Source organism: Poecilia mexicana, unplaced genomic scaffold, assembly GCF_051168715.1.
Source record: "Poecilia mexicana isolate PSO_F unplaced genomic scaffold, ASM5116871v1 scaffold_21, whole genome shotgun sequence".
NCBI lineage: Eukaryota > Metazoa > Chordata > Actinopteri > Cyprinodontiformes > Poeciliidae > Poecilia > Poecilia mexicana.
The window spans coordinates 6,204,764-6,231,429 of NW_028263390.1; the positions used below are offsets into that span (position 1 = coordinate 6,204,764).

Sequence of the window (26,666 nt, forward strand, 5' to 3'; positions counted from 1 at the left end):
AGTCATATAGCTGAATGATGGAAAAACAGAGAGGAACGTTGCAGTGCAATATTGGGCTTCAAACAGCTTGGCACACATCTTCTAAGCTTTATGGTGATAAATGCAACAGATTGTAAAAGAAAAAAATCTTTGTGGGAAGTCAATGCAGAAAAACTCTCATGATCAAGATTAATCAGAGAACCTTATTGGTGGATTCTATATATTAAACTGGAGGGCAGTATGATATACAGTGAATAAATGACTAACCTCGTGAGCTGGATGTGTTATTACAAATAAATTTCAGGGTGAAACAAATCTTTCTAAAAGTACGAGTGGATGAAGGTTATTGTATCCTAACAGATCGATGCAGTCTAGCTTTGTTGATGAAATAAAAAAACAACAAGCAGACAGTAAGGGAGAGGAAACATGCTTCTTTTCCTGTTGTCCAGTTATTTACTCAGTATTTGGAGATGATATGCTCTCCACTTCTGAATCAGCAGACTCTGTGTTTACCTGTCATAGAAACACCAACATAGATATTCTTTTTTTGCAGCCATTTTTCAGCCACAACAACATATAAAGCCTGAAAAGATGGATGGAGCTTTTTCCCCCCCCATTTTTTTTTGTAAAACTTTCTTTAAAAGCATGCCAGTTCCAGTAATAATAAAAATGACAAATGCCAGAGCTACAACCAACTATGTAAGAGGAAACAAGCAGCAGGCAATGTCACTGCAGCAAAGATAAACTCAATTTCAAGTAGCAGTGCATGTTTATATAATATAATATCTTTATATGATAGCTACTCTATTGCACCAAGTCACAAAGCTCAAAATGTCAGATTTTCTTTTTTCTTCTTACGCCGTCACAATCTCATTCTAATGAAGCGTCTTTGGGAATGAAAGATGTGTACCATTGATGTGCATTTGATGAGTCTACATCAACTAATGAACAGCTAAAGGGGAATCCTTTCAAAGAGGTCATCTGCAGTAGGTGACTCTTATTTCCTTCACTTTAAAGAAGCAGAAAGGAAGCAGCCAGTCTAAGGGCTACAAAGGGACAAAAGATCAATTCTGCCAACATAGACCAATATCAGTCTCCATTGTGTTTAAACGCATAAAAATGTGCCACATGAATATTCGCTGGATACTACAATAAAGATCGTGGTTTTTGTGACATTTCCTATAAATGACACTGTTGGGCAAATCCAACCAGAGTAATGTGCTTCAAAGAACAAATCAAAGCAGAACAAGCTAGCCTTTACCCAAGATAGCTTTATTCATTCCCAACATGCAAAACCCATTACTGAAACCAAAATACATCTCTGAGTCAGGATCACAAAAAAAGGAACATTTCTGTGTTTGGACAATGACAATGTGCCCAACATGGCCCCATTTTAAGTCTGGAGACGCTTTCTGCGTCCGTCAGAATGTGTTCACATCTAAAGGAGAATTAAGTAGGATTTTGTCAAATACCAAGTCATTTGCCAATGTGGTAACTTAAAAGCATATTGGGCACCACACAGAGTGCTTCTAGATTCCTCTCTGGAGTGTCAGTTTGCTAGGTCTCTAATGCTTTTTTCCACTCAGCAGTACCTCTAGAACTGGTGTGGTTCGGTACGCCATTTTGTCTGTTTCTATTATAAAAGCGACCCATACAACTGACCTGTAACCTCACATCGTACAAATTAGTTGTAGGTCCGTAGGTCAGTGGTACAGATCGGTTAGGGTGGAGCAGCTGCACAGTCCACCGACTACAGGACAGAAAAACGTCACAGCTTGCCACAGGCACGTCCGTCACATTTGTCGTCGCACTAATATGTTGCCATGCTAGCAGTTTTGGTTTAATGATTAAGCTGATAATGCTACATAAGAAACACATCTAAAGAATCCTGGAGCGAAATCCAATTCAATCAAACAACATTGCAAAATGGTGTTAGACTGATCTCCAACCGCTTCAAGCCGCAGACAAACAAACATTTATATTCTTTCAGCAATTCACCACTGAAGGCCAAACGTTGTCATGTAAATTCATAACCTTTGTTACATCCACAGGGAGAGCATTGATCTCATCATTTCTACCCTCTCTCTCATCACACAAGCACAAGCGCAGCTCTCAGCTACAAATGTACTGTATAGCTTCGGTGAGATCAAGAGCCTGTGCCACGTGTGAATACATCTCTCTGGCTGTTTGATATTGTCACCAGGGAGCTGTGGGGTCTGCTGAAAAGCACCGAGCAGGAGGAGAAAGAGCTGCTCTGCTAGTTTGACTAGAAGATTTCAAGTCACTCCTTTTGAAAAGACAAAATACCGCACGAAGTTTCACGCACAACATCTCAATCCAAAGGGCTCTCGTCATTCTGAAGGGTACAATTTTATCACTAGACGAGAATAAAATTGACAAACTTGCGTTCTGGAGAGTACTGCAAATTTAGGGATGAAAAGCGGACCGACATGTTGACGAGCTCACACGAAAATTCCTTTGGAGGGTCATTATGAGGCCAAGAAACAGAATATGACTTTAAGCTTCAAAGACTTTCTTGCCAGAGAATAAGCCCGGTTTGAGTCTTTAGCTGAAAATAAAGCTCTCGGGTTTTCTGATTCTATTTCAACTGTTTCCTTGCGGTTACATGAGTTGGGATCGCTGACACCAGCACTCTGAGAAGACATCCCTCCACATGGTTGATGGCCTCACTCTGCTGTGGGTGAGAATGAGAGGAGCAAAGTGATATGGCATGCGTATCGAGCTGTGGTGCATCAGTGCAAACAGAAGGTAGTTCAGTGTGTTGAGACCTGACCACCGAGCAGACCAGAACACCTTTAACGATCACTGATCTTCCAACGTGAAAAAGAGGAAGATGTGGGAAGGAAACGAGACCCAGGCAGCTTCCAGTATTGGCGGTAAGTCAGAAGAATGTTAATCCATCTCAGTTTTTTACAGATCTTTGAAAGACAAGGAGGCTCTTTGCCAATTAAAAGTAGGAAGACGGGATGGCAAAGGAAAAATACACTCCCATATTGTGTTACTAGGAGTTTGATATTAGAGAAATGCCATTTTGTTATGCAAGTTTCATGTTTACAACAAATGTGGACTAAATGCAAAATTGACACAAATACTTCAAGGACACGACAGAATCCAATTTTCCACAAAATGTATTTTACTTGATCACATTTAGAACTGTGTAGAATTGGGTGCCATAGTAACGCAAACCTTTCAATATGCTAGCACAAAAGGCAAAATAGAAAATGACTTAAATTCTTAAAGAACAAAGGTTGGTGTGGTGTGTAAATGTCTTTTGCATATTGTCATATTGGATGGTATTTCATATTCCAGCTGGAGAGAATGAACTTCAATATTTTTCTCACTCAGTGAGTGAAGTTCTAAATTTTCCATTGAGTCAAGAATAAGCCCAAAGTTGCATAAAAATAAATGAAATTTGATGTCTCTCTGTAGCAGCAAGTTCTGAATCAAGGATTTCATAAGTTAAAGAAGAAGCAGCTAGAAATAGTTGCATTAACAGCCTTCAGTCCAGGTCTTTAACTCATTCACATCTAAAACAGATCCTGTTAGATGTCAACCATGGGAGCCGTACAATTGCCAATTCAAGGCTATGCAAAGGCTAAATATAAATATTTATTTAAGTTCACATTTGTTTTTGTTTTTCTACTTTTGTTGAGGAAAAAGTGACAACTTTTTGGTCAAAAGTCTCCAGTGACTCGGGGATTAATCTGATTTATCGTTGACGTAACCAGAATCCGTCACTAAGTTGGTAATTACCTGATAACAGTTCTATCCAAGTCTTATATTTTGCCGATGTTGTCTTACAAAGGTCAGTTTGAATTAAGCTACTTTATTGTTGATTGTTCTTCTTTAAGACTTCTTAAGACGCATTTCCCTCAGATCGGTGATACTTTAAATCTAATTGCTATAAAACAATTAATCATTTAAATTCACCGTTCACCTGCTTCTCTGAGAATCTGCTTTTCTTTGAAATGATCCATAATTACCTGTTGATGCAGGTTGTTTTAATCTGGTGATAAATATTCATTATTTAATCATTTAAATGCTATGATTTTCTGCATGAAAAACAATGCCAAGAAGTCACATTTAGTATGTCTGATTACCCCAAACGTTTATGTATCTCCATTAAAGAAGAATAACATCCGTATTGTACATTAGGTCTAACAGGAGAGTAGAAATCCTGCTCTGAACAGGCTGAAGCTTTTGTTCTCCACCTCCAGAAGTTGAAGGCAGACTTGCCGTCCTGTGGGTTATCACCCAGCGGCAACGGCGCTCATTGAAAACAGATATATGACCATTCAGAGACCGATGTGTGGGAGGAAGTGGAACGGGACAGCAGAAGAATAATGCGAGGGTGTGGAGTGGTGGGGGCATAAAACTTAATGTTTTTCTTCCTGTGGGTGGAAGACAGGCCACACTGGTGTTCTTTTTTTCTTTTTTATGTGTGTGTGTTGTGAATTAGAAACAGTGCATCGCCCCCTATTTCTTTGGATCAGAAATGGTAGAGAGAAAGCAAGAAAATGAGCAATTTCAGCAAAGGTTAATTCATAATATTACAAGAATAATTTTTTAAAATATGAGAATAAAGTTGTAATAATGAGAACAAAAACGTATTTCGATGATAAAGTCTAAAAAATACAAGAATAAGGTTCCAATAAAATAAGAAGAATGTCATAATATGACAAGAATAAAGAGATAATATTACTATATTATAATGCCATAACAATGTGAGAACAGTCATAACATTACAAGAATAAAGTCATAATATTATGAATACATATTTCTATATGTAGCATAGACTACTCCATTTATTCTTTACACTGCTTCATCTGGGACTTGCACCACAAGCAAGCGATTGTGAAATGGTATGACAATAAAAGAATCCTTTATTATGATTTTAGTCTCGTAACTTTATTGTATTACTCTTGTGATTTCATTTTCTTTTTCTTACCACGACCCCAATACTCCGTCATACTTCACATACTGTAGTTGCAATGAAAATATATTTAAAGTCGTCTGGGCCTCTGCACTCCCTTGAGCTGACTTTCCGTCAACCTTCTCAGAACGTCGCAAACGCTAAACAAGCCCCATTTCTGTGTGTATGCGAGACGCAGCGTTTCAGGTTGTACATGTTGATATTCTCCACTGACTCCGTTAATGACAAATTATCCTCTCTCCACCTAATGTCACCGCTTGCTTCAACAGTCTGGTCTCCAGATGCTCATTACTCGCCATACAAGCAAGGTTCTTTACAGGCCCCGGGCTCTTGTGAGAGTGCTGCGAGACCTCTGCTGAACCGAGGAAATCTCTGTAAAATCGTGAAGAAGCCAGGAACAATCTGAACAATAGCCTGATAACACACTCTCGCACAGCCTGGAGTGTCCCCCATCTCCTCTGCTTCATAAAAACTTTATGCAGCCAATCTCTTAAAAACTGAGACAAGAAGAGCCCATTTCACCAGGAGGAAGTTCAATTTCTCCACGCAGGGCGTCATGAGCAACAAGAAAAACCTGGCAAAGGAAAGTGAAATCCTATTAAATCTTTCAGCAAAAGCCTTCCATAAATAATGTGAGGGGAAGTGTCCCGAGTCGCATTCCTGGCTTTTTGCTGAAACGAGACGCCGTCCACTTCTGTAGAAAAGCTATTGTTAGTCGGCCACCTCCATCACTTCTGCACCGGATTTGAGGAAGGATTCAGTCATTTTTAGCTTTACTTTGCATGTTTTCCAACCTGGTAAATGGACACTAGGTTTTGCACACACTGAGATGCACCGAAGCATCAGCCAGTGATCTGCATTGGTCAATTTTCATCTGCAACGCTGATCTTTTTCCAATCCGTGAACAAAAACAACCCTCTTCGGTGAGGAAGTTGATGCCGTGGGAAGCTTGGTATTATAGAATGTAATAAGGACAGGGTTCATACACATTTTCAAAATGTCCGTAGTTTCCAGATTGAAGTGTTTAGATTTTATTCTGATGTTTTTACAGCATCATTGACATTTTATTAAAAATATTAACCTTTATGTATTATTGATTTTTGGTATAATATGGAGCCATTTAACTACTTTGGCATTTTGACCCACATAGATCAGATACATTTCCAAACTATATCGTCTCGCATTAAATGCAGATTTTTTAAAACCTTGTCTCTGAACTTTGCACTTAGAAATAATTTGCATAGGATTAAGAAAAAAAAATTAAGCTTTTTCATTTCAGCTAGACCTACTTACAGACTCAATTTAAGGTTTTCTACAGTCCAAAAAAGTAGAGAAATGACATTTTCTTTGATTTGTAAAATAGTGTGTCGGTCATTTTGTCAGTGAGTCAAAAACTAAAAAACTTATGAAAAAGAATCAATCATTCAACATGTATGTTTCAAATCAGAAATAAAACACGTCAGTGGAATAAAGATCAATGGAACAAACGACTGCATATATTGAGAATTATTAGATTTTTATGTGTAGAAAATGGAAGGAAACAAAAAGAATGAAACATTTCCATTTTTGTCCAAATCATGAAATCAAACTCTATTTATCCAGGCTGCTAACAGTGACTAGGAGTTTTGTAAACTGACAGAAAGATAGGTGCTAGCAATTCTGCTCCTTCACTGTTTATTACTTTTCAAAGCTTTCGACCTCAATTGTTTAAGCGTTAAAAGGAGCCAACAATTTGTGCCCACCTTGGAGAGGCATTATTAAACTGCTTTATCAGTGGACTGACCCAGAGCAGAAATCAGCAGATAACAGCGGGGTTGAAAACACATCAGAAAAGTTGCCATTATTAGGCCTTCATATACTCTGCTTAAAACCAAGAAGTTTGCTCTCGCATGTAAAAAAAAAATTGCATTTTTATATGTGGAGCACATTTTTCCCCCCTCTAAAATCTCACACTTAAAAAGAAACTCCATTATAGGGAAAGGTCAGACATTTTTTTGAAGTGGGTCTCTGTGAAGAGGCTTAGGAAGAGTTCCACCTAATCGGCAGTAGATAACGCTCTTTGTGACCGCACTTTAAAGAATCGGGAAGGAGGGGCCGGTCTGAGCCAGTCAGAGACAAAGGATGATTTATTTTAAAATAATCTCAATTATGTTGTAGCGCCTCCAACACATAAAAGAGTATCACTGCCACATTAGTATTAGATGGATATTTACGGTGAAGACGGAGGTAGTTTGTGGCCCTTGACGATCACCTTCTCATGGAAAGCACATAGTGAGGAACTGAATTTGTTCGGAGCTTCTACCTATAAAGCCTGCATGAAATCTGCAGTAACTAATAAATATGTTCTCTCTCCCGGAGCTGCAGGAAGAGGATGATGTCATTCTTTTCCTGCAGGTGTAGTTCGGGGTTTTCACAGCTTGTTCTCCATATCGTCGCAGAAGTCTCGTCTCCTGCAGTGTTCCACAACTACTTATGTCCCTGTGTTTTACAGGCTACACAATGCTAATGCTGTAAGTTGCTATCATGAGATGTTATGAACAGCTGAAATGCGAACCATACTCGCTAGCTGCGTTTTCATTAGAAATGTGCGCACAAATTGTGTAAAAGACACAATTTCACATTTGAGGTGTTTTCATTAAGTAAGAAATGCGATTAAAATAATGTCTGAATATGTTTGTTCATGCAACAAGTCATTAAAAACATGGCGCTCAATCATCCTCCAACTACTTCCTGTTGTCGTCTTCTTGGTTTATGACAGTAGGAACATCTGGTTGTTGATCATGTGACTCGGGTGTAAAAAAAAAAAGTGTTTTGCCAAATAAACAAATTTTATTCCAACCAAAAAGTAAAACTAATTCAAGCACCAAAACTTTTGACAGAAAAACGGGAGTTTTTCCAAAATTGCTGTGTTTCTATTAAGTAAATTTAGTTTCAAAAAGTCAAATTGTGCAATTGTGTGGATAATGGAAATGCAGCCACCGTGTCTTTAAAAATAAAGCAAAATCCTTCTCTGTCTCGCTTCTCATTTGAATATAAATAATCATCATTAACGGCAGAAAAACTGGATAAAATTTTAAATGCCGTTAATGGGAGTTCTTCAGGGGAAAGTGGAAAAATTGGCCATGAATCAATGCTCCTCTAACAAACGCACAAAACAGCTTGCAGCACAAAAAAAACTTGCTTTATCCCCTTTCAGCCTCCTTAACTGAGAAATCAATGAACCTCCAAGTGAAAACAAACAGATTTATAAAGTTAATCCCTAAACAGATGGAAAAAATTAACAGAGTTTACAAAGCAGGAGCTAAAAGACGACTGACCTCTCTCGCAGGTGCTGTCCCAGAAGCCCGTTCCGGTGCAGTCGCAGATAAACCGGTTCCATCCCTCCTTACACACGCCGCTGTTCTTGCAGGGGCTGCTGTCGCACTGCTTCCCCGTCATCTTGCTGCACGACGACTTGATGCCCGTCACGTTCTGCGACTGCGAGATCTGCCGGATGTCCTTGCTGCGTCCGTCGATGAACAGGTCCCGGATGCAGCCCACGTAGCCGTAGTCGAGCATAGCAGTCCAGAGCTCGGTAGGGAGCACTAAGCCCGCCCGACTGTCGGGCAAACCTCCCAGGTAAAGGTCCCCTTCCAAGTCCAAGATCTCGTTTTCCCCGCTGGCTGTGAAAGGGGTCCGGCGGCTGTTCACCGAGATGATGCCTGGGTGGAAGAGAAGCGATTATTGTTCGTTTTTTACTTAATTCTTCTTAAATCGGATGTTGTTTGCTGTAGTGTTCTTGCTGCCCTAAACCTTTACTTTTCAGGCTGCGGTAAATTAATCAATTTTAAGGTAGAAGTGTTAAATGTTTTACCCAAAAAATTAAGACAGGGCAGAACTGTGCCTCTAGTAAAATTGTAAAAAAGTGTGATGACTGTCCTGAACCGTCACATTTGCACATCTGGAACCCTGACTTGCTTTGATCGCTGACACTCTACTTCAGGGAACCCCTAAAGAGTCCCAAAACCACAGAAGAAGAGAACACAATAAGAATAAATAATTACACACTGTTTCTTTGCGTCAGGCGACCAGTTCCTCCATTTGTTTCACTGGTTTGTTGGAAATCTCTATTCAATCAAAATATCAAATTTGCCTTGCAAAAAGATCGCTGGAGGAAGTCCACTAGAATTATTTTCCCTCCTTTTTGTTTGAATCTATTTTTAAAAAATTCCTCCTTTAAAAGATGCTTACTTGAATTTTCTAGGACTGCAAAAAAAAAAAAAAAAAACTTAAGCCCTATGAGAGACAGTGTGGATTGTCATACAATTTCCAACAATTCCCACATTTTTCTCGTCAGTCTACAGAATATTTTCCCAAAAGTCTTAGGGAACATCAAGATCTTTTATTTTATCTTTTTTATTATTATTATTATTTTTTGTTTTGCTGAATGGGAAGCAGGCCTTTGTGTTTATTTTTGAAGAGTTTTTCATCTTGAAACTCTCTCATGGACGCCATTTTTCCAAGTCTCTCATCCATTGTTGAATTGTGAACACTGGCCTTAAATAACAAGAGTGAAGCCTGGCTTGATGCTTTTCAGGGCTCCTTTGTGAATCTTATTTTTATTCACTGGAGTCCAAAATCCCGGGAAATTGCTTTGTAGCCCTTCCCAGCCTGAAAAATGTCAATAACTAATACTTCTCTACAATCCTTGTATCCCTTAGATTGGACCATGAGGTATTACTTTTGGAGATCTTGTAGGCTTGTTTTCCAAACCTTTACAAAAACCTTTTCCATCGTGTATCTGAAAAAAAATCTGCATTTACACATCAATGGAATGAAAACGCAAATAGGACTGGAAATGATGCAGTGAGCATAGAAAGCCTGTAGGAGGTGATGAAAGTTTGAACAGTTTCTGATCCACAGGAATGTTTTCATAATCCCTGGATTGTATAGAGGAGCATGTGCAATCTGTATATCTTCAACGGTGACAAATATTTCAAAATCAGCGGATTTTGCTTAAATGCACCAAATAATCCAGTCCACTGTCATTGTGACTGCGTTGTGTGAAAACTGGATCTGAACATGAATGATGGCATGACTGGGATCATCGTTTCCTTATGTTTTAAATTTACCTTTGTAGTTTTGTCCATCCAAAACATTGTTACCATGTGAACGAGAGGCCAAAACATTTGAGTAAATGGAGCATTAGCCTACTAAATGTCACAGTTTATATTCAAGTGATTTCTTGAAGTGTTTGAGTGTGGCTAGTGGAGTGAAACAAAAAATGTGTGTATTCTCAGTTAAATCATGATTTAAAAAGGGAGGCATTTCATTTACTTACATAGGGTCAGGGGAGTTCGGATACCTTTTTCCCTTAAATGAAATCTGGAAAGAGCCTTTTGTGTCGACTTACGTCATCTTTGTTCGGTGTTGAAATTTGCTTCACAAGCTCAGATATGCCAGTGTGACAAGTAATGAAAGCGGAGGAATATTCTAAGAAGACAGATGTCTGGGCCTGTATTACTTTCATGAGTTTTGCCTTGTAGTTGTTATATCTTAATTGCCACCTTAAATATTTGACTTTTTGCTTTTTTAAATGGAAGCGGATGTATTATTCAGCAGGCGGACTCTGCTCGTATCACATAACCTATGCTGTATAGGATATCTTCTTCAGCCTCCATTGAGGTCAAAAGCATATGGTATAGGAGATAAAGAAAAAGATCTCTTTTTTCCCCTCACAGCCTACCATTAGCTTGCACGAGAACAGTGAAATATGAGTTACCAAATATTATATTCATCTTGCAGCGCGGCAGAAACCCAAGCTCTTTGTGGACATGAAATTTAATTCACCCAGACTCCTTATTAACATTTCACTCATGCCACAAGTGTGATTATGCCTGTTCTTAACCATCTTTCAGTCTGGTATCCATTTATCTGTCTCATTCCTCTTTTTCCCAGCGAAGAAATCCAACTTTCTGCTCCGCTATCGCACTTGGGGGCTGTGCTGGTGATTAATCAAAGCAGCGAGCTCTGACACACAGCTAAATTGGCTGCTCCAACCTGATATATAACACGGCAACTAACACAACCGTGTTCTCTGGAGGATCTCTCCTAATGCAGAGATTGTATTGAGTCTGGAGCTTAAGGCAAGAGAAGTTTCAACCCCTGTTCACTAATGCAATCTTCCTCAAACATTTTCTGTGTATTTAGCTATGTTTTGAGGTCAGGGAACCAACAGATGGAAGGAAGCCAGAAAAAATAGAAGGGACTTGGTTGCCATTTAGAGAATAAGAGAACTTTACCCTGGCGATAAATCATTTTGAGCCATCTATCTCTATTAAAGCTTTATAACATTCTAAGGTTGGGAATCCCAGGAAACTAAAACAAGCTAGTCCTAATGACTTTACCGAATGCTGTGTTAGGCAAAACGTTTCCAATAATTTCATAGTAACTTAATGTGCAGCAGTGGTTCAAAGTTTTGACAAGATAATAAATGTTGTGTCTGCAAGCTTCAGTTTTTGTTAGGGAAAGGTTAGGGTTGGGTTGTTAGATGTTTACACTATATAATCAGATAAAAACAATAAATTCATGTTTTTATATGGATCATTACTGATTGATAAAAACATCTGACAGCTGGCTTAAAGCTGGGCTATTTATCTTATTTTTTTTTATCCGTTTTCCCCATATTTGTTAAATCACTATGTGTAGTATGAGACAGAATCTGTGAAAAAGACTGAGCTAATCTACCTTATCCTAAAGATAGCTGCCTAAATACATATCTCAGTCAGAAACAACCAATCACAGCTAGGAGGAGGGACTTGGTGTTGTCAATCATGCACTTTGCTATTCTACAGCTTCTTCCCATCAGCAAAACCTGCCATGAATGCTCAGGATAGGTAGCATAGCTAACGATGATGGTGGATGAACGGTTTTCCTGTAATGGTAAGTTGTTTCTCCACCATTTGCACACTGAGCAGCATCTACCTGAGGTTGATTGACAACCTAAGACTCTACTCTTGGCACTGGGTTGACCAGGTGTGGTTCATTTCTTCAGACACCAATAGTACAGACACCACTTCTCAAAGTACTCCCTCCCCTACTTTATTGTTTTCAGCATCCTTACCAGAGCGGCCGTCCCTCTGGATGTCCACGTGGTGCCAGGCCCCATCGCTGACTTTAGCCTGAGTGGCCTTGACCTTGATGGTCCCGGAGCCCATGTCCAGAAGAAGGTACAGCCCTCCATCCAGCAGCTCCACCGCAAAGAAGTCCACCTTGTTGTTCTTCTGGCCTTTGGCGTCGCGTCGGTTTTGCGGTTTGCCGTGGGTGAAGAGTATCAACCCGTTGGGTTCCGAAGTGCGGAAGTCAAAGGATATGGAGCCGACGCGCTTGGTGTTCCACTTGGGCAAGGCCAGGAAGGAGTCGGGGGTCTCGAAGTTGATGGGGTCAAGCGTGGGAACGTTTTCACACTTGAAAACCACGTCTCCTTGGAGCTTCATCTTAGGGTCAACGATGCGGGCCAGGCGAGACAGCTCCAGTCGGATATCGTTGTTCTTGTACACCACCTGAGGCGGGAAGAGAAAAAGAAAAAAAGAAAAGAGAAACTTAAAAACAACTCAAACACATAAACGGCAAGCTGAAAAGCTGGTGCAAGGAGTGTTTTCCTTTAATAATCTTTTAGTGCAGTCATGAGCGAAAATTTAATCTCTCTCTATAAATGAATTGAACTCCATTGCCAACTGTGATATTATGGAATCATGCTCTGGTATTACACGTTGCAGATGCGAGGACAGCCGGATCGATAAAACTAATATCTTCGAGGATTTGTTTGTCTCAGTGATCTTCTATTTCAGCTTCAATTTATTCAAGATGGAAAAAAAAGAGATTGTAAACAAATGCAGGAGTGCATTTCTGTTCGATTGAACATCTACTCACAGAGTGAAGTGATGCCTAAATTATTGGTGAGTCATTCTTTGGGAGGCCAGGGAAAAAAAAAAAAAAAAAAAAAAAGCAACCACCACCAAAAAACAAAAGAGTTTGCGAATTGAAAGTGAAGGCCCAGGGGAAATTCATGACTCCCGGAGAATATTGCCGTTTACTCACAATAAATTCACACCAACCCTACAATCATTCAGAGAAGAAATCAGCATCACATGCAAGTCAAATACAACAAAACACCAAAGAAGAAATGGAGAAAAATAGCATCAAATTGGAATCCACTGATGCAGAAAATTAATATTCCCCCCCCCACTTTTTTTTTTCTCGGAAAGGAGTCGGGCCTTTTCTGGTATGTAGGACAGAGTTTGTACAGGAAACGACAACACTGTTAGGAAGAGCACAGCTGTCTGCAAACAGATTTTACTGCTGTGGGATTACTGATAATCCTAGAAGATTTGTCATTAGATCGACACAGGTGACCCCTATTTCTGGAGTGGATTCATGAGGCAGGGGCCAAAAAGAGAGAGAGGAGGAGAAATGAGGAAGAGATTAATGGAGATGCATCGATCCGATATTAATATCTGTATTGGTGCCGATATTGGAAAAAAAGAAAGGGGGTATCAGTGACAGTGTGCCCCAATCCATAAGGATGGATGTATTAATTCTAATTCTTTGTACTCTGAGAGATATCATGCTTTATTATTATTTAACAATAATATTGTTTCAAGACATTTTGACACTGATTTAATGGAAATGACTAATAATGCATGTGATTTCCTGTCATAGATAGACGCACTTTATTTTCAAAATAACACATAACACTGGAACTAATAAACTAAACAAAACAACCAAAAACAAAAATAAAATGGATTCTCAGTCTCCATTTAAAAAAACAAAACGTACTTGAATAAAAACTAAACAACATAAAGCCAAAGTGGAAATAAATACTGCATTCAACCAAAAGAGTGCAGATATGAAGTCTGTATACTATATTGCCCTTCAGTAATCACGAGATTTAAATAGAGAAAATGGGCACATCCGACTACCTGATGCAGTAGTTCATACTACACGATTTTTTTTGCTCCCGTTTTTCCCTTATGACAATCTTAGAACGTTGGCCGCTGGTGATTTTGTAACCAATCATCCTGCAATGTGTGGAGGGTTACGGTGGATCGTCGTTGCCGCTCCGATCTAAATCAGGCATTTTCCCCTACTGGAAGCATCAATGCAGCCCGTTGAATGTGACAGGTAGCCAATCAGAAAGCGCGGATTCTCCCCTGTGCTTTCTGAGGGGAATTTATGGAGGGAAATCCCAAACAGCTGACACGGCGCAACCCGAAGTCCAGCGGACATCGGAGATGATATGTGGAAACAACATTAATATTTATTCAACATTTCGTGCAAAGAATATAGAAATGACAAGGGGATGAACTGGAGCCAAATTGTTACTGCAGTTAATAAACACGGTAAGTTTTCAGCTGTTCTTCGTTAACGTGACATAAATAGGTTACAATGATTTTCATTCAGTCAGGATTTTAGGCTGACTAGCCACATGCATCACAGGTAGATTCTAGTAAACCATTGATTAATGCCTGGTTTTAAAATTAGTTAACTGGACTTGTAGCCATTACTTTGTGCCCATGTGGCTGGACACCACATGGCACGACGAACCCGATCGAACCGTTATACCTAGGATTTCTGTCAGGTTTTGAAAATGGGCCGACAGTTTGCCAACAACTCGTGTAGTGTGTGCTGGACATTACACTAAGGAAGAGCACCGTAGTCGAGCCTTTTTTCATTCAGTGTCATAAACAAAGAAAAAAAGACAGGAAGAGATGATAAAGCCGATAATTAAAATGAGGTCGATAGGTTTAATTTATCGTGCGATTAATTGATTTATCGTTTATCGCGACAGGCCTACTACCAGTAGCACATAGCGGCAGTCAAACAGCCAGAGCAGAATCCAGGATCTTACACAGTTAGGTCATTGACTTAAATATTTTTCAGGTTAATTGTTTAGCTTTCCGACCGTCATGCTAATCCGAGTGAGTGTTGGTAGATGTGCTATGCTTTACCTGCTGTCTGATCGCTCCGGATGTATTTTTTACCTGCAGTGAGCCTCAATCTAGTCATGCTCCGTTAAGTGTTTGTTTTTTAAATGTCATATTAAATTGGTTGTGTTGATACATTTTGACATGCTTCATCCCTGAAGTAATTTTCCGTCGCAACACGCAAACTTCCCCATTCGCTCTGAGGGTTAAAGTTCCTCAACACATTGCTTAGGATTTGTTGCCCCGCGCTTCTGCAGTGTGAAGAGAAGAGGAGATCAGCTGCAGACGCAGGCTGCGAAGTAAGATACAGGTGATCAGTTTTGGTGATCGGCAACAAGAGAGTGATTGGCGATCACCGATTATATACTTTTTCACGGAAATCGGCCAATTATGATATGTGACCAATCGATCGGCACACCTCTAATGGTGAGTATGGTATCAAGTTCAAGGCCTACTTAGCTCCCAGTGGTACAGATACATTGCCCAGAGTAGGTAACATGATGAAAGAGGAGGACTACCTTCCTTTTTTTTACTTCATCTCAACTATACAGAAAGATGGTTGAATCTTGGACAAAATTGGTTGTCAATGATGCCAAACAAACATCAAAACTGGTTTTGGAATAAATGAAACAAGCTGACCTTAAACTACCGGTATATACCCAAACTTAGCCCACAAAATGCACATAAAATACGGGGTTTAATTAGAAAGACTGATGAATTTACTTAAATCGTACCACTATTTCCAATAAGAACGGTTCACATTGGGCCAGAATTATGCCAGAAACTTGCTGGTGAAAACAAAAAGTGTGTGGTTTCTCTACAGCCAGCCTAGTGGAAATATTCCAAATATCACATGGACATAAGCATATTTTGGAACTGTTGCATGTAATTTTGATCTTGTGTGAATTCTCAAATCTCAGTTCCGATTTTTGATTTTGGATATAATTAAGGTTAATGTTGTTTTGCACGATCATTTAAAATTTAGTCTGTTTCATCTTGATCAAGTTGCACAAATGACATTTGATTTGATGAAACTATCAGAAACTACGTCTTTTAAAAGTCGAGAGCCTTGCTTCTGAAACACACCTCACTGTGAAACTGCTTCCAGATAATACCATCTGTGTGCAGATTTTTAAACCAATACCAATGCATCAAAACACAATTACACAAACAGTTAAAAGTAGATTGAATTAATAAATAAACAAAAGCAGAGAAACAGATGGACTTTTAGCTACGCAAGATAACTTGGCACAAAAGGATTGAGAAATGGATCTACTTATACACCAGTAAACATTAGCAGTCCCTTAGTACTTGTTATCCTCTAATCCCTTCATTCTCATGCTCTACCCAGCTCCTCACAGAGTCTTAATGTTGTATCCACTCCAATTAGACAATAGCTGATGACCACCATTAAGTAAAATGAAAAACCTGAAGAGATGGACACAGTTATGTTTACCATTAGAGTCTGATATAACAAATGCTTTTTTTATAGTCTCTACTGCTAGAAATGAACACTGAGCTACTGCTTTTAACAAAGTTCTGTATACCAATGTGATAGTTTTTTTTTTACCTGGGTGTGATTTTTTTACCTGGAAATGGCAGGCGATAAACCTTCTGCCCTTCGTTTTGGTTTGATAAAAGTGGAAGGATAGGACCTAGAAGCAACGTCGGATCGGACCGTAAGACGGCATGCTCACAACTGAACCTATTCAGATGTCAAAAACATAAATTTTGTTAAATCTGTGAAAGGGTGATTAATGCGAGAGGGAACTGAATAAGTCCATTGAATATAGTAACTATAATACAGGGAAAGTTGATGCTGGTCTCTGTAGAGAGGAGTCGGACCAGACAAAACACTTCGGTTAAACCTTTAATCCGCCTACTTGTGTAAAAATAAACCCTTTTTACATTAAACAATTACCAACTTCTTAAAAACCCACAACCACCAGTATACTCTGTTGTAGAGTATGTTTTGGTATTTGGTCATTTGGGAAAAAGTTCAGGCACTGGACATTAGCAGTGTTACACACACACACACACACACACACACACACACACACACACACACACACACACACACACACACACACAAATACACTATTATTTTCTATCAAACACACCAGTAGAGTCTGGTAGCAGTGTGATGCCCCAGCCTCACACCCAGTGAGCCTCTTTACACCTGTCCTGTTCAGAAGTGTTGACGCCTCCGATGAAATTATTCAAGGCTGAACCCCAGTAAACTGTTACGTCTTCAGCATAACACATCTAATGTGTGTTAAAAGGTGCCAACTGACAAATGTTAATTGATGAGACGAACAGCTGCGCTCTCAATGTACGTTCCCTTTTAACGCTGTTTTTTTTTTCTTTTTTTAAATAATCAACAAACAAGTAAAACCAAAGAGTTTTGAACGTGAACAAAAAGCCAGAGTCTGATGACGGTGAATCTGTGATTTTGACAAAGCCGGGGGAAAACAGTGCTCAAGACTATCAAGATAGTGGGATAGTCATATAGATGTAAACCAATTGAACATCATTATGATTTATAAACAGATTTGACAGGCAAATTTTACTATGACAGTTCAGACACAGTTATAAATGTGTAAGCAACGGATTGAAGACGACCCACAAACTGAGCTACCAATAAAAGCCGAGATGTTCAGAGATTGGTTTGTTGAACTGGTTTTAATTGACACCATGTAATGTCACGTCATGTAATAACGTAATGAAATTGGTTTTAAAATGTAATAAAACATAATTAATACAGCACTATGTAATAATAGATGCAAATGTAATGAAAAAAGAAAAAAGAAATAAAAAAATAGTTACCTAATTTTGTAATGGGCGCAAGATTTAATAACACTATTACATGCAACAGAAAATATTTAAAAAATGTGTTCTAGGATTACATAATAGGATACATAATGCATTTTTAATTATGTTTTATTACATTTTGAAGCCTGATTTTGTTACATTAATTCCATGTTGCAGCGTTATTACACTATGCAGCGCCACAAAACAGAATAAAAATTAGAACCCATGGCAAAGCACAAAAGTAAAAAAAACAAACAAAAACCATATATCGCTGCTGACTTCATCCTGCTTATGTTCCTTACTAAAGTGCAAAGTTATTTACAGCTGCAAGTACATATATGGGCAAATCAAGGGTGTGCTTTTGTTTTTGACTGGCTCCATGGCAACGCCTTTATCTCTGTAATTTACCTCAACATGCTAGCTGTGCTGCCAGCAATCATTTCAAGGCGACCAAACAACGCGTCTGGTGAACTTTTATCTTGATGGAACGTTAGAAAAGTATTAAAAATTGCAAATACCTAATATGATGCTATGAAACAATGGGGAAGTCGTGCTTAACGGCTGAGAAACAAACTTGGCAGTCGTCAAAAATTTATAATTTCCCCACAGTTGGATATAATGCTAAGGAAATAGCTTGTATATATAAAATGCAATGTCATGGTGTAAAACATAATGATTTCCTTATTCTGACATTTACCGCCTACATAATCATTTCAAAGCCAAGCATGTTTTGTCTCGATGCATTTATATATTTAGATAAGAAGTCGTTTATATTTCACCATCATCAAATTTAAAATTTAAATGCATATCTTCAGAGGGGGGAATTATGTAAAGTATAAGAATGTCTGCCTAATTTCTGAGATCCTTCACAGCCTAGCTTCCTCGTTTCAAGCAGATTTAGTTTATTCCAACTAATGAAATGTAAGCAGAGCTGCAAGAGGAGCAATGAAGGGAGATTGGACTAACTAGCAAAGAAAAATAGCACTCAAGTTTTTCTTTTTTGTTGTCGTTTTGTTTTGATGTTGTTTGAAGCATTTAAATGTCACCCATAATATGATATTCCACTTTAGTTTGGCCATCATGCTCTCCTGATCTCAAACCAAACAAACCTCTAAACTGAGATCTCCTGACAGCTCAACTCACAATTAATATAATTTGAAGGATCTGACACTGACCTAGATATTACACTCCATCTTTAGCGCTATAATGGAAATGATGGCTCAATTATTTGGGGGGCAGCTTCAGCAAGAAAAAAAATGTTAGCAAGCTTTAGGAAGGACTCATAAGGTAGGATGGTGATTTTGGAGACTGTCTAATTTATTGAAATGTGCCTGTAATTGAGCCTCTTGAAAAGCTCGTTTTGAAATATGGTTTATGTAATCACAACATTTCTTACAGTCTTTTTTTGAAATGAAATGCTGTGCACACAATCCAAGTCGTTGCCACCTGCGGTGACAGCAGAACAGAAGAAAACAAACATTGCATTGTGTACTTGAAAAAAACATGTTTAAAGTGTTTGTTTTGCCAGACAAACTTCAATTCTGTAATATTGCTAGGATTAATTAACTGGCATTTCTATTGCCGGTCAATAAAAAACTAATATTTTATGAAAACAGACTGATTAAATTCTCTTGATCCTTTCGGCTGCACAGGCTGCAAATTTGAAAACCTAACCTTTACGACTGTTCGGCTTTTTTGCGAGCTAATGTGATTTGTTTCTGCTCATTGCGTTTGTTTGCTCCTGCTTTCAGCTAACCGCTCACTCGGAGAAAATCAAGGCATCGCTTTATAAGTAGCAATTAACCAAGCAACCACTCAAATGAGATCATAGTGCCAAAATCATAAATGGGGATTTCATACAAAATGCTGCTGGAGCTCTGTAGGTGCAATCTGAACCCTGGTTACTCGTCTCTCTCCCTCTCTCTCTCTTTTCAATGCACTTTAACACCTTGTATTCTACTTCCAGCACACTTTTTCAGACCTCTCTTGGGTGGGAGAACAACATGAATATTACATGAAAAGAGAAGGAGAGCCGCTTTAATGTTTCTCATTTGCTATGAAGAACATTTGACTCACAGCTCTGTGATGGTCACCGTACAGGTCTTAGATGTAAAGTTGCTCAGAGACCCTCCGTCTTCGGTCCTAAGACACATCTGGCAAAATTTAATAAACACGGAACGCATATTTATGAAGAGTAAAACCTTACGACTGGCTTTACAGCCTTCAGGTTTGCTGTAAAAAAAAAAAAAGAAAAGAAAATCTTTGCAAACAAAGATACAGCCATGTTGTTGTGATATGTACTAATCAAGCATCCCATTTCTGGTGTTGGGATTACGATTTTATCCGGCCTTTTGTGGGCCGATCGATAACGCAATCGAAAGGATGTCATAAAAGACGGCTTATATATATAAATATATGTACACCTCCATCTTAGGGTTTGTTATTGCTGAACTATCCGTTGGCTTATCAACAGCGTTATGGGCCTCATTCGTAATGCCACACACAGGAGGCCTGAAACGACTCCATAAAGCCAAGATGTAGCATCTCTGCTTCCAGGACGGTTCATCGATCCAGCCTTCGTGAGGCTGCGAGGAGAGAGGTGAGGGAAGGGAAAAGGGCAGGTGGGTTGGAGCGCCATAGAGGCGCACAGAACCCATAGTACGCAATCACACACAACGATCACTAATCTGCTCCAGATCAGTGATTGTGTCCCTTTTGGCCGCGGCTGCAGCTGCTGTCTGTTGCTGATTTAACCTCTGTGTTAATGAAGGAGCTGGGTAATCGCACAGAGGTAAACAGAAGATACGAGAAGGTGAGGCGCTGCAGAGGAGACGGATCGTTCAGATGCACAGATAGATACATGGGAAGCAAATGTCTAGTTCCCTGCAAGCAACAAAAATGGAAATGCAACATTTCCATCTAGAAGCACAAGTAGTTTTGCACTTCTAAGCTACTTAAAGGGGCAGTAATATGCGTTTTCCATTTTATAGCATGATCATGTAACTATATAATCGTCAAATATGACTTAAAAGAAATTTGACTTCCTGTTTTAACGCCTTGAAATTGGGCCTCTGTCTCTTTACAAACTCCTGCTCGTTCTGAAACTCCGCCTTTAGGAAGTCATCATGAATATAAATCCTAATATGGCCTCTCTATTAACCCTTTAACAACATTTTTACCAACGTTGTACAAAGAAGCAGCTTGTACAATGAGGTTAGCTGATGCGCAGTTCTTCCAGATGTTTGCTAATTGCTGCTGGCTAGTCTGAAGGAGCTGAGTGGAGTCGAGGGAGAGGGAAGCTTGGAAACTGCAGCTCAGAGGAGGAGCTGCGCCTTGAAGGCGGGGCTAGGTCCACCCAGGTGTTTTTCACAGCTGAATGGTTCCCATGGGAGATTCAAGGATTTCCTCAAACATCCATGCAAGAATCAAGGCAACACGGCAGTTATGTATTTGATGAAGGAATGACATTATAACATGATGCAAGGCTCAAAAACGTCAATTGTACATGATGCTGCCCCTTTAAATATAGAATGCAGTGTCTTGAGGCATACTTTTGGATCTGTTGACAAGACAACAAATGTCATTTAATAGACTTAAACAGCTACAATACATCAAAGCATGTGTATATTAATATGGCCCTGCCAAAGTCCAGACCTAAATCCAATTCTTCTGTAGTACAGCCCATTCCAACCAGACTGATCATCTTAAAAATAGCAATGGACAAAATATCCATTGTTGTCCAAGTGCAGCTACAGGAAAATACTCAAACTGACATCTGCTTCTAATTGCAGTGGAATGCAGCTATATGAAATATTCACTTGCATATCTTAGGTTTATATTGGTAAAAAAAATAAAAATAAAAATCCTGAATTATTATACTTTCAAATTCAAAGCTAAAATTGCATAGGAATATCACAGAATCCCATTAAAATAAATCAAAGTCAAACATGGCAAAGTGAATAAAGGGTAAAGGTTGAGAATACCAAGGCACTGTATAAAAAGATTAAATCTAGTTTGTGGAGTTGAATTTAAGGGAAAAAAAGAGAGAATTGTAAAAAGCGGCAAGTCACTCCAAAACAACGCCCTTGTGACAGTGGGGGGATATTTTTTGTGATTTGTGTGAAATGAGCCTTTAATTTGACAAAATAAAGAGACTGGGGCTAAGCTCGTCTAAGCAGGCAGCTTCACCGTTGCCACATGATGTAGCATTCACGACGACACACATGGTGCCCCTACCCTCACCCCCACCACACACACACACACACGCACACACACACACACACACACACACACACACACACACAGAGAGAAAGCGTCCCCTTCAATCTGTCACATTAACTTGTCCATGAACTCACTGAGAATGCTGCTGAGGCTGCTGCTCTGCGGCTCAAAACAAAACCCTTTACCCTCCACAGCGCAGATCCCGGTACCCCCAACTCCAACATCCTTCAGAATCTCAGCTGCAACTTGGCTTTTAATTTATTTTGTGTAAAAAAAAACAACAAAAAAACCCTAAACAGAAAATAAATAAATAAATTGTTTACCCCGTCAGTTACAAAAATCATCTCTGAAATACTTTATATGCAATATTTCGACTTCCTCCTGCATCTACAAGAGAAAAGCCAGTGTTTTCAAGACATGGCGCGAGGCATTCCAAACAGCAGCTGCTTATTTATTCATACTGAATTAGATTAACCAACCCCAAGAGAGGATGCCGTGATTGGAAGCAAATTCAACTTGTCATCTTTGTAAATTACCTAAAAATGACTTTTGTTCCAAACAAATCACTTCATGATAGACTTTCACCCTGCTGCCGCTGGCAGGATTACAGAGTTGTACAGTTTGTTTTGCTTCTTCTTGGGAATAATACCCAGATGCCCAAGTGATTTGCCTTGTTTTGTTTGTTCTGTTAGTTTCTTTCACACATTTGGTGAAAATTGTGTAAAACAGAACAAAACAAAATAAATAAATAAATTTAGACAGACTTTTATTCTTTCCACATTACCACAACTACACATGCATATGACAGAGCGGAGTGTAGACTTCAGCTTCTGTTATCTGGGTAATTATTTCCACTGACAATTTGATTATTAAATATGACAAAAACATGTGTAATGTCTAATTCACAATTAAGTGGTTTTAAGTGCTAGTTTTCTACGTTTCTGTAGCTGCTAATGAAGCTACAATGCTAAAGCTAAAGTGTATGAAAACAGGAAGTTGATGGTTGGTTTGAAAAACTTTTATATATTATTAATCTCCCATATATTAGTGTTACTACTAACAGCATTTCATTCCAGTCTTCCTTGATGGTAATATACAATGGTCTTTGCCAGTATTTCATACTCAATACTGTAACATTTCTGCTGTGTTAAGCTGCTATGTCCCTACATTACCACCAGGGAGTGTGCAGCTTAATAAGACCTCCATTTCCTGAGCTAATTGCTGTGTCTCTTGTGTATTTTGGTCCAAAGGCCTCGTGGCGTACCCTGAAGCAGAGGAAAAGTCAAAATAAAACACTCCCTGGTTTGAAATTACTATATGAATTGATGATCACAGTCTCTATCCGAACTTTTTCTTTATTTATGAGAGTGTGGTAACAATGAAAGCTCTCCTGGTGGATTGTTGAAATTTAATAACACAGAATCTCATACTTTGCTCAAAACAGAAAGATGGAAACGAGCTCCCATGACACTCGAACACTTCTAGATACCAGACAAGCAGCTCACTGATTATTTTTCATTTAGTATCGGCAAAAGGATTTCATTGTAAGTGGCAGTGAAGGTAAATTCTGAATATCTATAAGAACACTGGGGTTTTGCTGCAGACGCAGGCAGAATACAAAAAACAAATACTCATGTCCCGGCTATAAATAGGGCTCAGAATGGAAGGCAACGATTTCCTTTCTTTTGTTTGTTCCACCTGCGCCCACGCCAACGCAGCGCCGGCTAAGGCTAGAGACCTCCCAGAGCTCCCAGGTGGGAGAAGTCTGAGAGAGCCCACACCAGCCAACCAAGGTGACCTGCCAACCCATCCATGACCCCAAAACCTCTGGCAGGCACACCCATCCTCCAACCCATTCGGGCATAAGCCAAAACCCGTTGTCCCCAAAACGCTATCCTGTCACAACTATGCCCCAACCATTTCAGTCACCATGGACTCAATGCCACAACAGTGGGACAGTCCCGTCTCCACTGTGTGGATGCCATGCACTTCATCCTCAAGTGGCTCATTGGTGAAAGAAGACCAGACACTTGAAAGAGTTGCAGTGGTAGTGACAAAACGTTTTTGTAACATTCTTCCTCTTCTCAGGATGAATGTTTAAGTTGCAGTGTCTTGCAAAATTCTCCATGCTACTGAACGTTAATACATTTTGTCTTCTTTTTGTTATGGGGATGTTGTATGGTACAAAGTAGAACATAGTTGTAAAGGTGAAGGAAAGGAAATCAAATCCAGTACATTTTTTACTCTACTGCTAACAGACTCAAGAGCATTTTTTGCAAAAGTGAAGAGAGGTGTTCCACCACAGGGAGTCCAGGCTCAAATCATTTAAACTTGGGTGACAAATTACATACAATGTCATATGGGATCTATTGCTAATGGAGAAATGTGGCAGCTCAAGGCACTTCTAGAGCACATTTGCCCCCCCGCAGCCCCTCAATGCAATTGCATTCGACCCACAAGATAATTTCACATATCTATTATTAATGGCCTACCAAACCAATCAAACTACAAATACCATAGTGCACCGAAACAGCTACTGCCAGCTATAGAGATCTCCTGAGACGACGCCCCAACTCTGCCTCACATCTGATTGAATGGTTAACATGTTCAGCTTCTACATACCTCTGCGAATTATTGTTTTTGATGATGGCGATGAACAAGATGGGTTTCCACAGTTGAAAATTTGGGAGTGAAGGGAGTTTTTACCAAAAAATGATGCCATACATGACGTAAGCAGCAGAGAAAACAAATATCTCTTTGTGGAGTTTTTGCATGTTCCTTTCCCTGAATCTACCTTTCTGTATGCTCATCCTGCAATTCAAATATCCTATAAAAATCCAACTAATTTACTTTCATGAACATAAAATAAACCTTGTTGGTCTTTTTTTTATTTTTTATTTTGAAAACCTGTGAGTTTTTGGTGCAATATTCTTTCAAATACTACATGTCTTACAACCACGTCTGGCCACTCAAGTTAAAACATGTTTGGGGTCTAGATGTACATGTGGGTACAATGTGCAGCATGATTCACATGCTTCATAAAGCTTCATTTGCAAACTGCTAACAACAGTGTCACACGTTGTGCAAGTCGCTCACCCAAATGTAGGCAATAACCTGGGAGGATTCCAACGACTCAGATATTTGATTGAAAAATAATAACAATAATAATCATAATGATGAGGAAACTTGAAACAGTAACCAAGGTAATAAGTCCATCAGGAAATGGAGGAGCCAGAATTGATTAAGAGGAGAAATACAGATGGCGATACATGAAGGGAAGCTGGTTTGGTGATTACTGGGTGCAAAACAGGTGAGACTAACGAACAACAGGCTGCAGCTGTAAGAAAAACAGAGCACTGAAGAGCTGAGGGGAAGTTACTGAATGAAATGACAAAACGACTTCACACAGCCTAACAAAATACAACTATGAGAGAAACTCTTTGGCCAAAAGTGACAAAACTCAGCAACAAGGATAATAGAGCTGACAGATTACTGACATGAAACAAGAACTTCAGGCCACAAAAAGGGACAATAATTAATACTAAAAATCAAAGCCTAAAAGTAGAATTGAACATCGAACCTCACGATGAGACATAAAAAACAGCACTTCCAATTTTCTTTAGATGTCATTATTACGTAGAAAGTTCATCTGTGTTATTTCATCTCAGTAAGGAAGAGGATTAGAACCACTGAAATATTGTTTTTCTCAGATGTATGACCAATCACTGAATTCTGACTTATTCTCAGAATTCTGAGATTAAAGTGTCTATCCCCCCTCCATCGGCTCTAATCCTATGTAGTTGTGTGAAGGACTCAAGGTTATCGTTAGCAAGCACTAGTCAACAAATAGCATCAAGATTTAGAATGATCTGGTTAAAGTTTGCTTCAAAAGCAACATTATCGTTTATCGCATTAACTTCTGGGACAATTTATCGTCCAGTCAATATTTGTTATTGTGACAGACCGAGTGGCAAAGCCTGAAAATTGATGTTCACAGACACTGTGCATTCAATCAGACTGAGCTTGATCTATTTAGAAGAACTACAGTGCAAAACCAGTAGAAATATAAACGCAACACGCAGCAGTTCTACAAAAGGTCTGAATACAAATGCACGTTCACGATGGGAGACGTTGAAGTTTGCGATTGTAATGACAAAATGTGGAAAAAAGATCAAGTTACAAAACACTTTAGAGATTTTGCACACCTCCTGAGAGAAATCCTGACTTGCTGTTCTGAATAAAGGAGAACAGAACATTTAGTCATTTTAACGGGAAACTGAAGTAGAAGGAAAAAAAAAGAGGGGTGCGGGTGGGGGGGGGGTCAGGAAGGAATGAATATGTTTTGAGGAGCAAAAGCCATAATGTAAATGGATTATATGTGCAAATATGCGGCAGAGAATCAAAGATGATGAAACAAACAATACCTAGAGTGAAAGGCAGATCACATGGTGTGATGTAGGGAGCAGACAGCATCATGTCACTCTAATGGAACAACATATGATAAACAGTCAGCGATCAAGCGGCACCACCACGACTCTGAAGTCCTCTGATTCACGTCCGCAAAGTCAAGGGCCAACTCACGCTGAGTCACACTTCCTCACACAATACTGGAAATGCACAAAAGGAAACAAATGCCTATGCAAAGCCAGGGGAAAGTTAGCGAGCGCCTAATGAACACAGCTAAACACCGAGCTGCTAAAGAGCCAGATATTTCCCCCAGGAAGCGACGGGAGCCA

The 26,666-nt window shown here is 39.3% G+C and overlaps 1 protein-coding gene across 1 annotated transcript in view; it reads right to left on the reverse strand.

Moving 5' to 3' along the window:
* LOC106923272 (neurexin-3b-like) overlaps positions 1-26,666 on the reverse strand; it is a 139,623-nt gene that overhangs the window by 37,165 nt on the left and 75,792 nt on the right. The window contains exons 4-5 of the mRNA XM_088002227.1: positions 12,036-12,474; positions 8,251-8,634 (exon numbers count right to left, since the gene is read on the reverse strand). Of these exons, the coding sequence (XP_087858353.1) occupies positions 8,251-8,634; positions 12,036-12,474 (823 nt within the window). The remainder of the gene's footprint in view (positions 1-8,250; positions 8,635-12,035; positions 12,475-26,666) is intronic.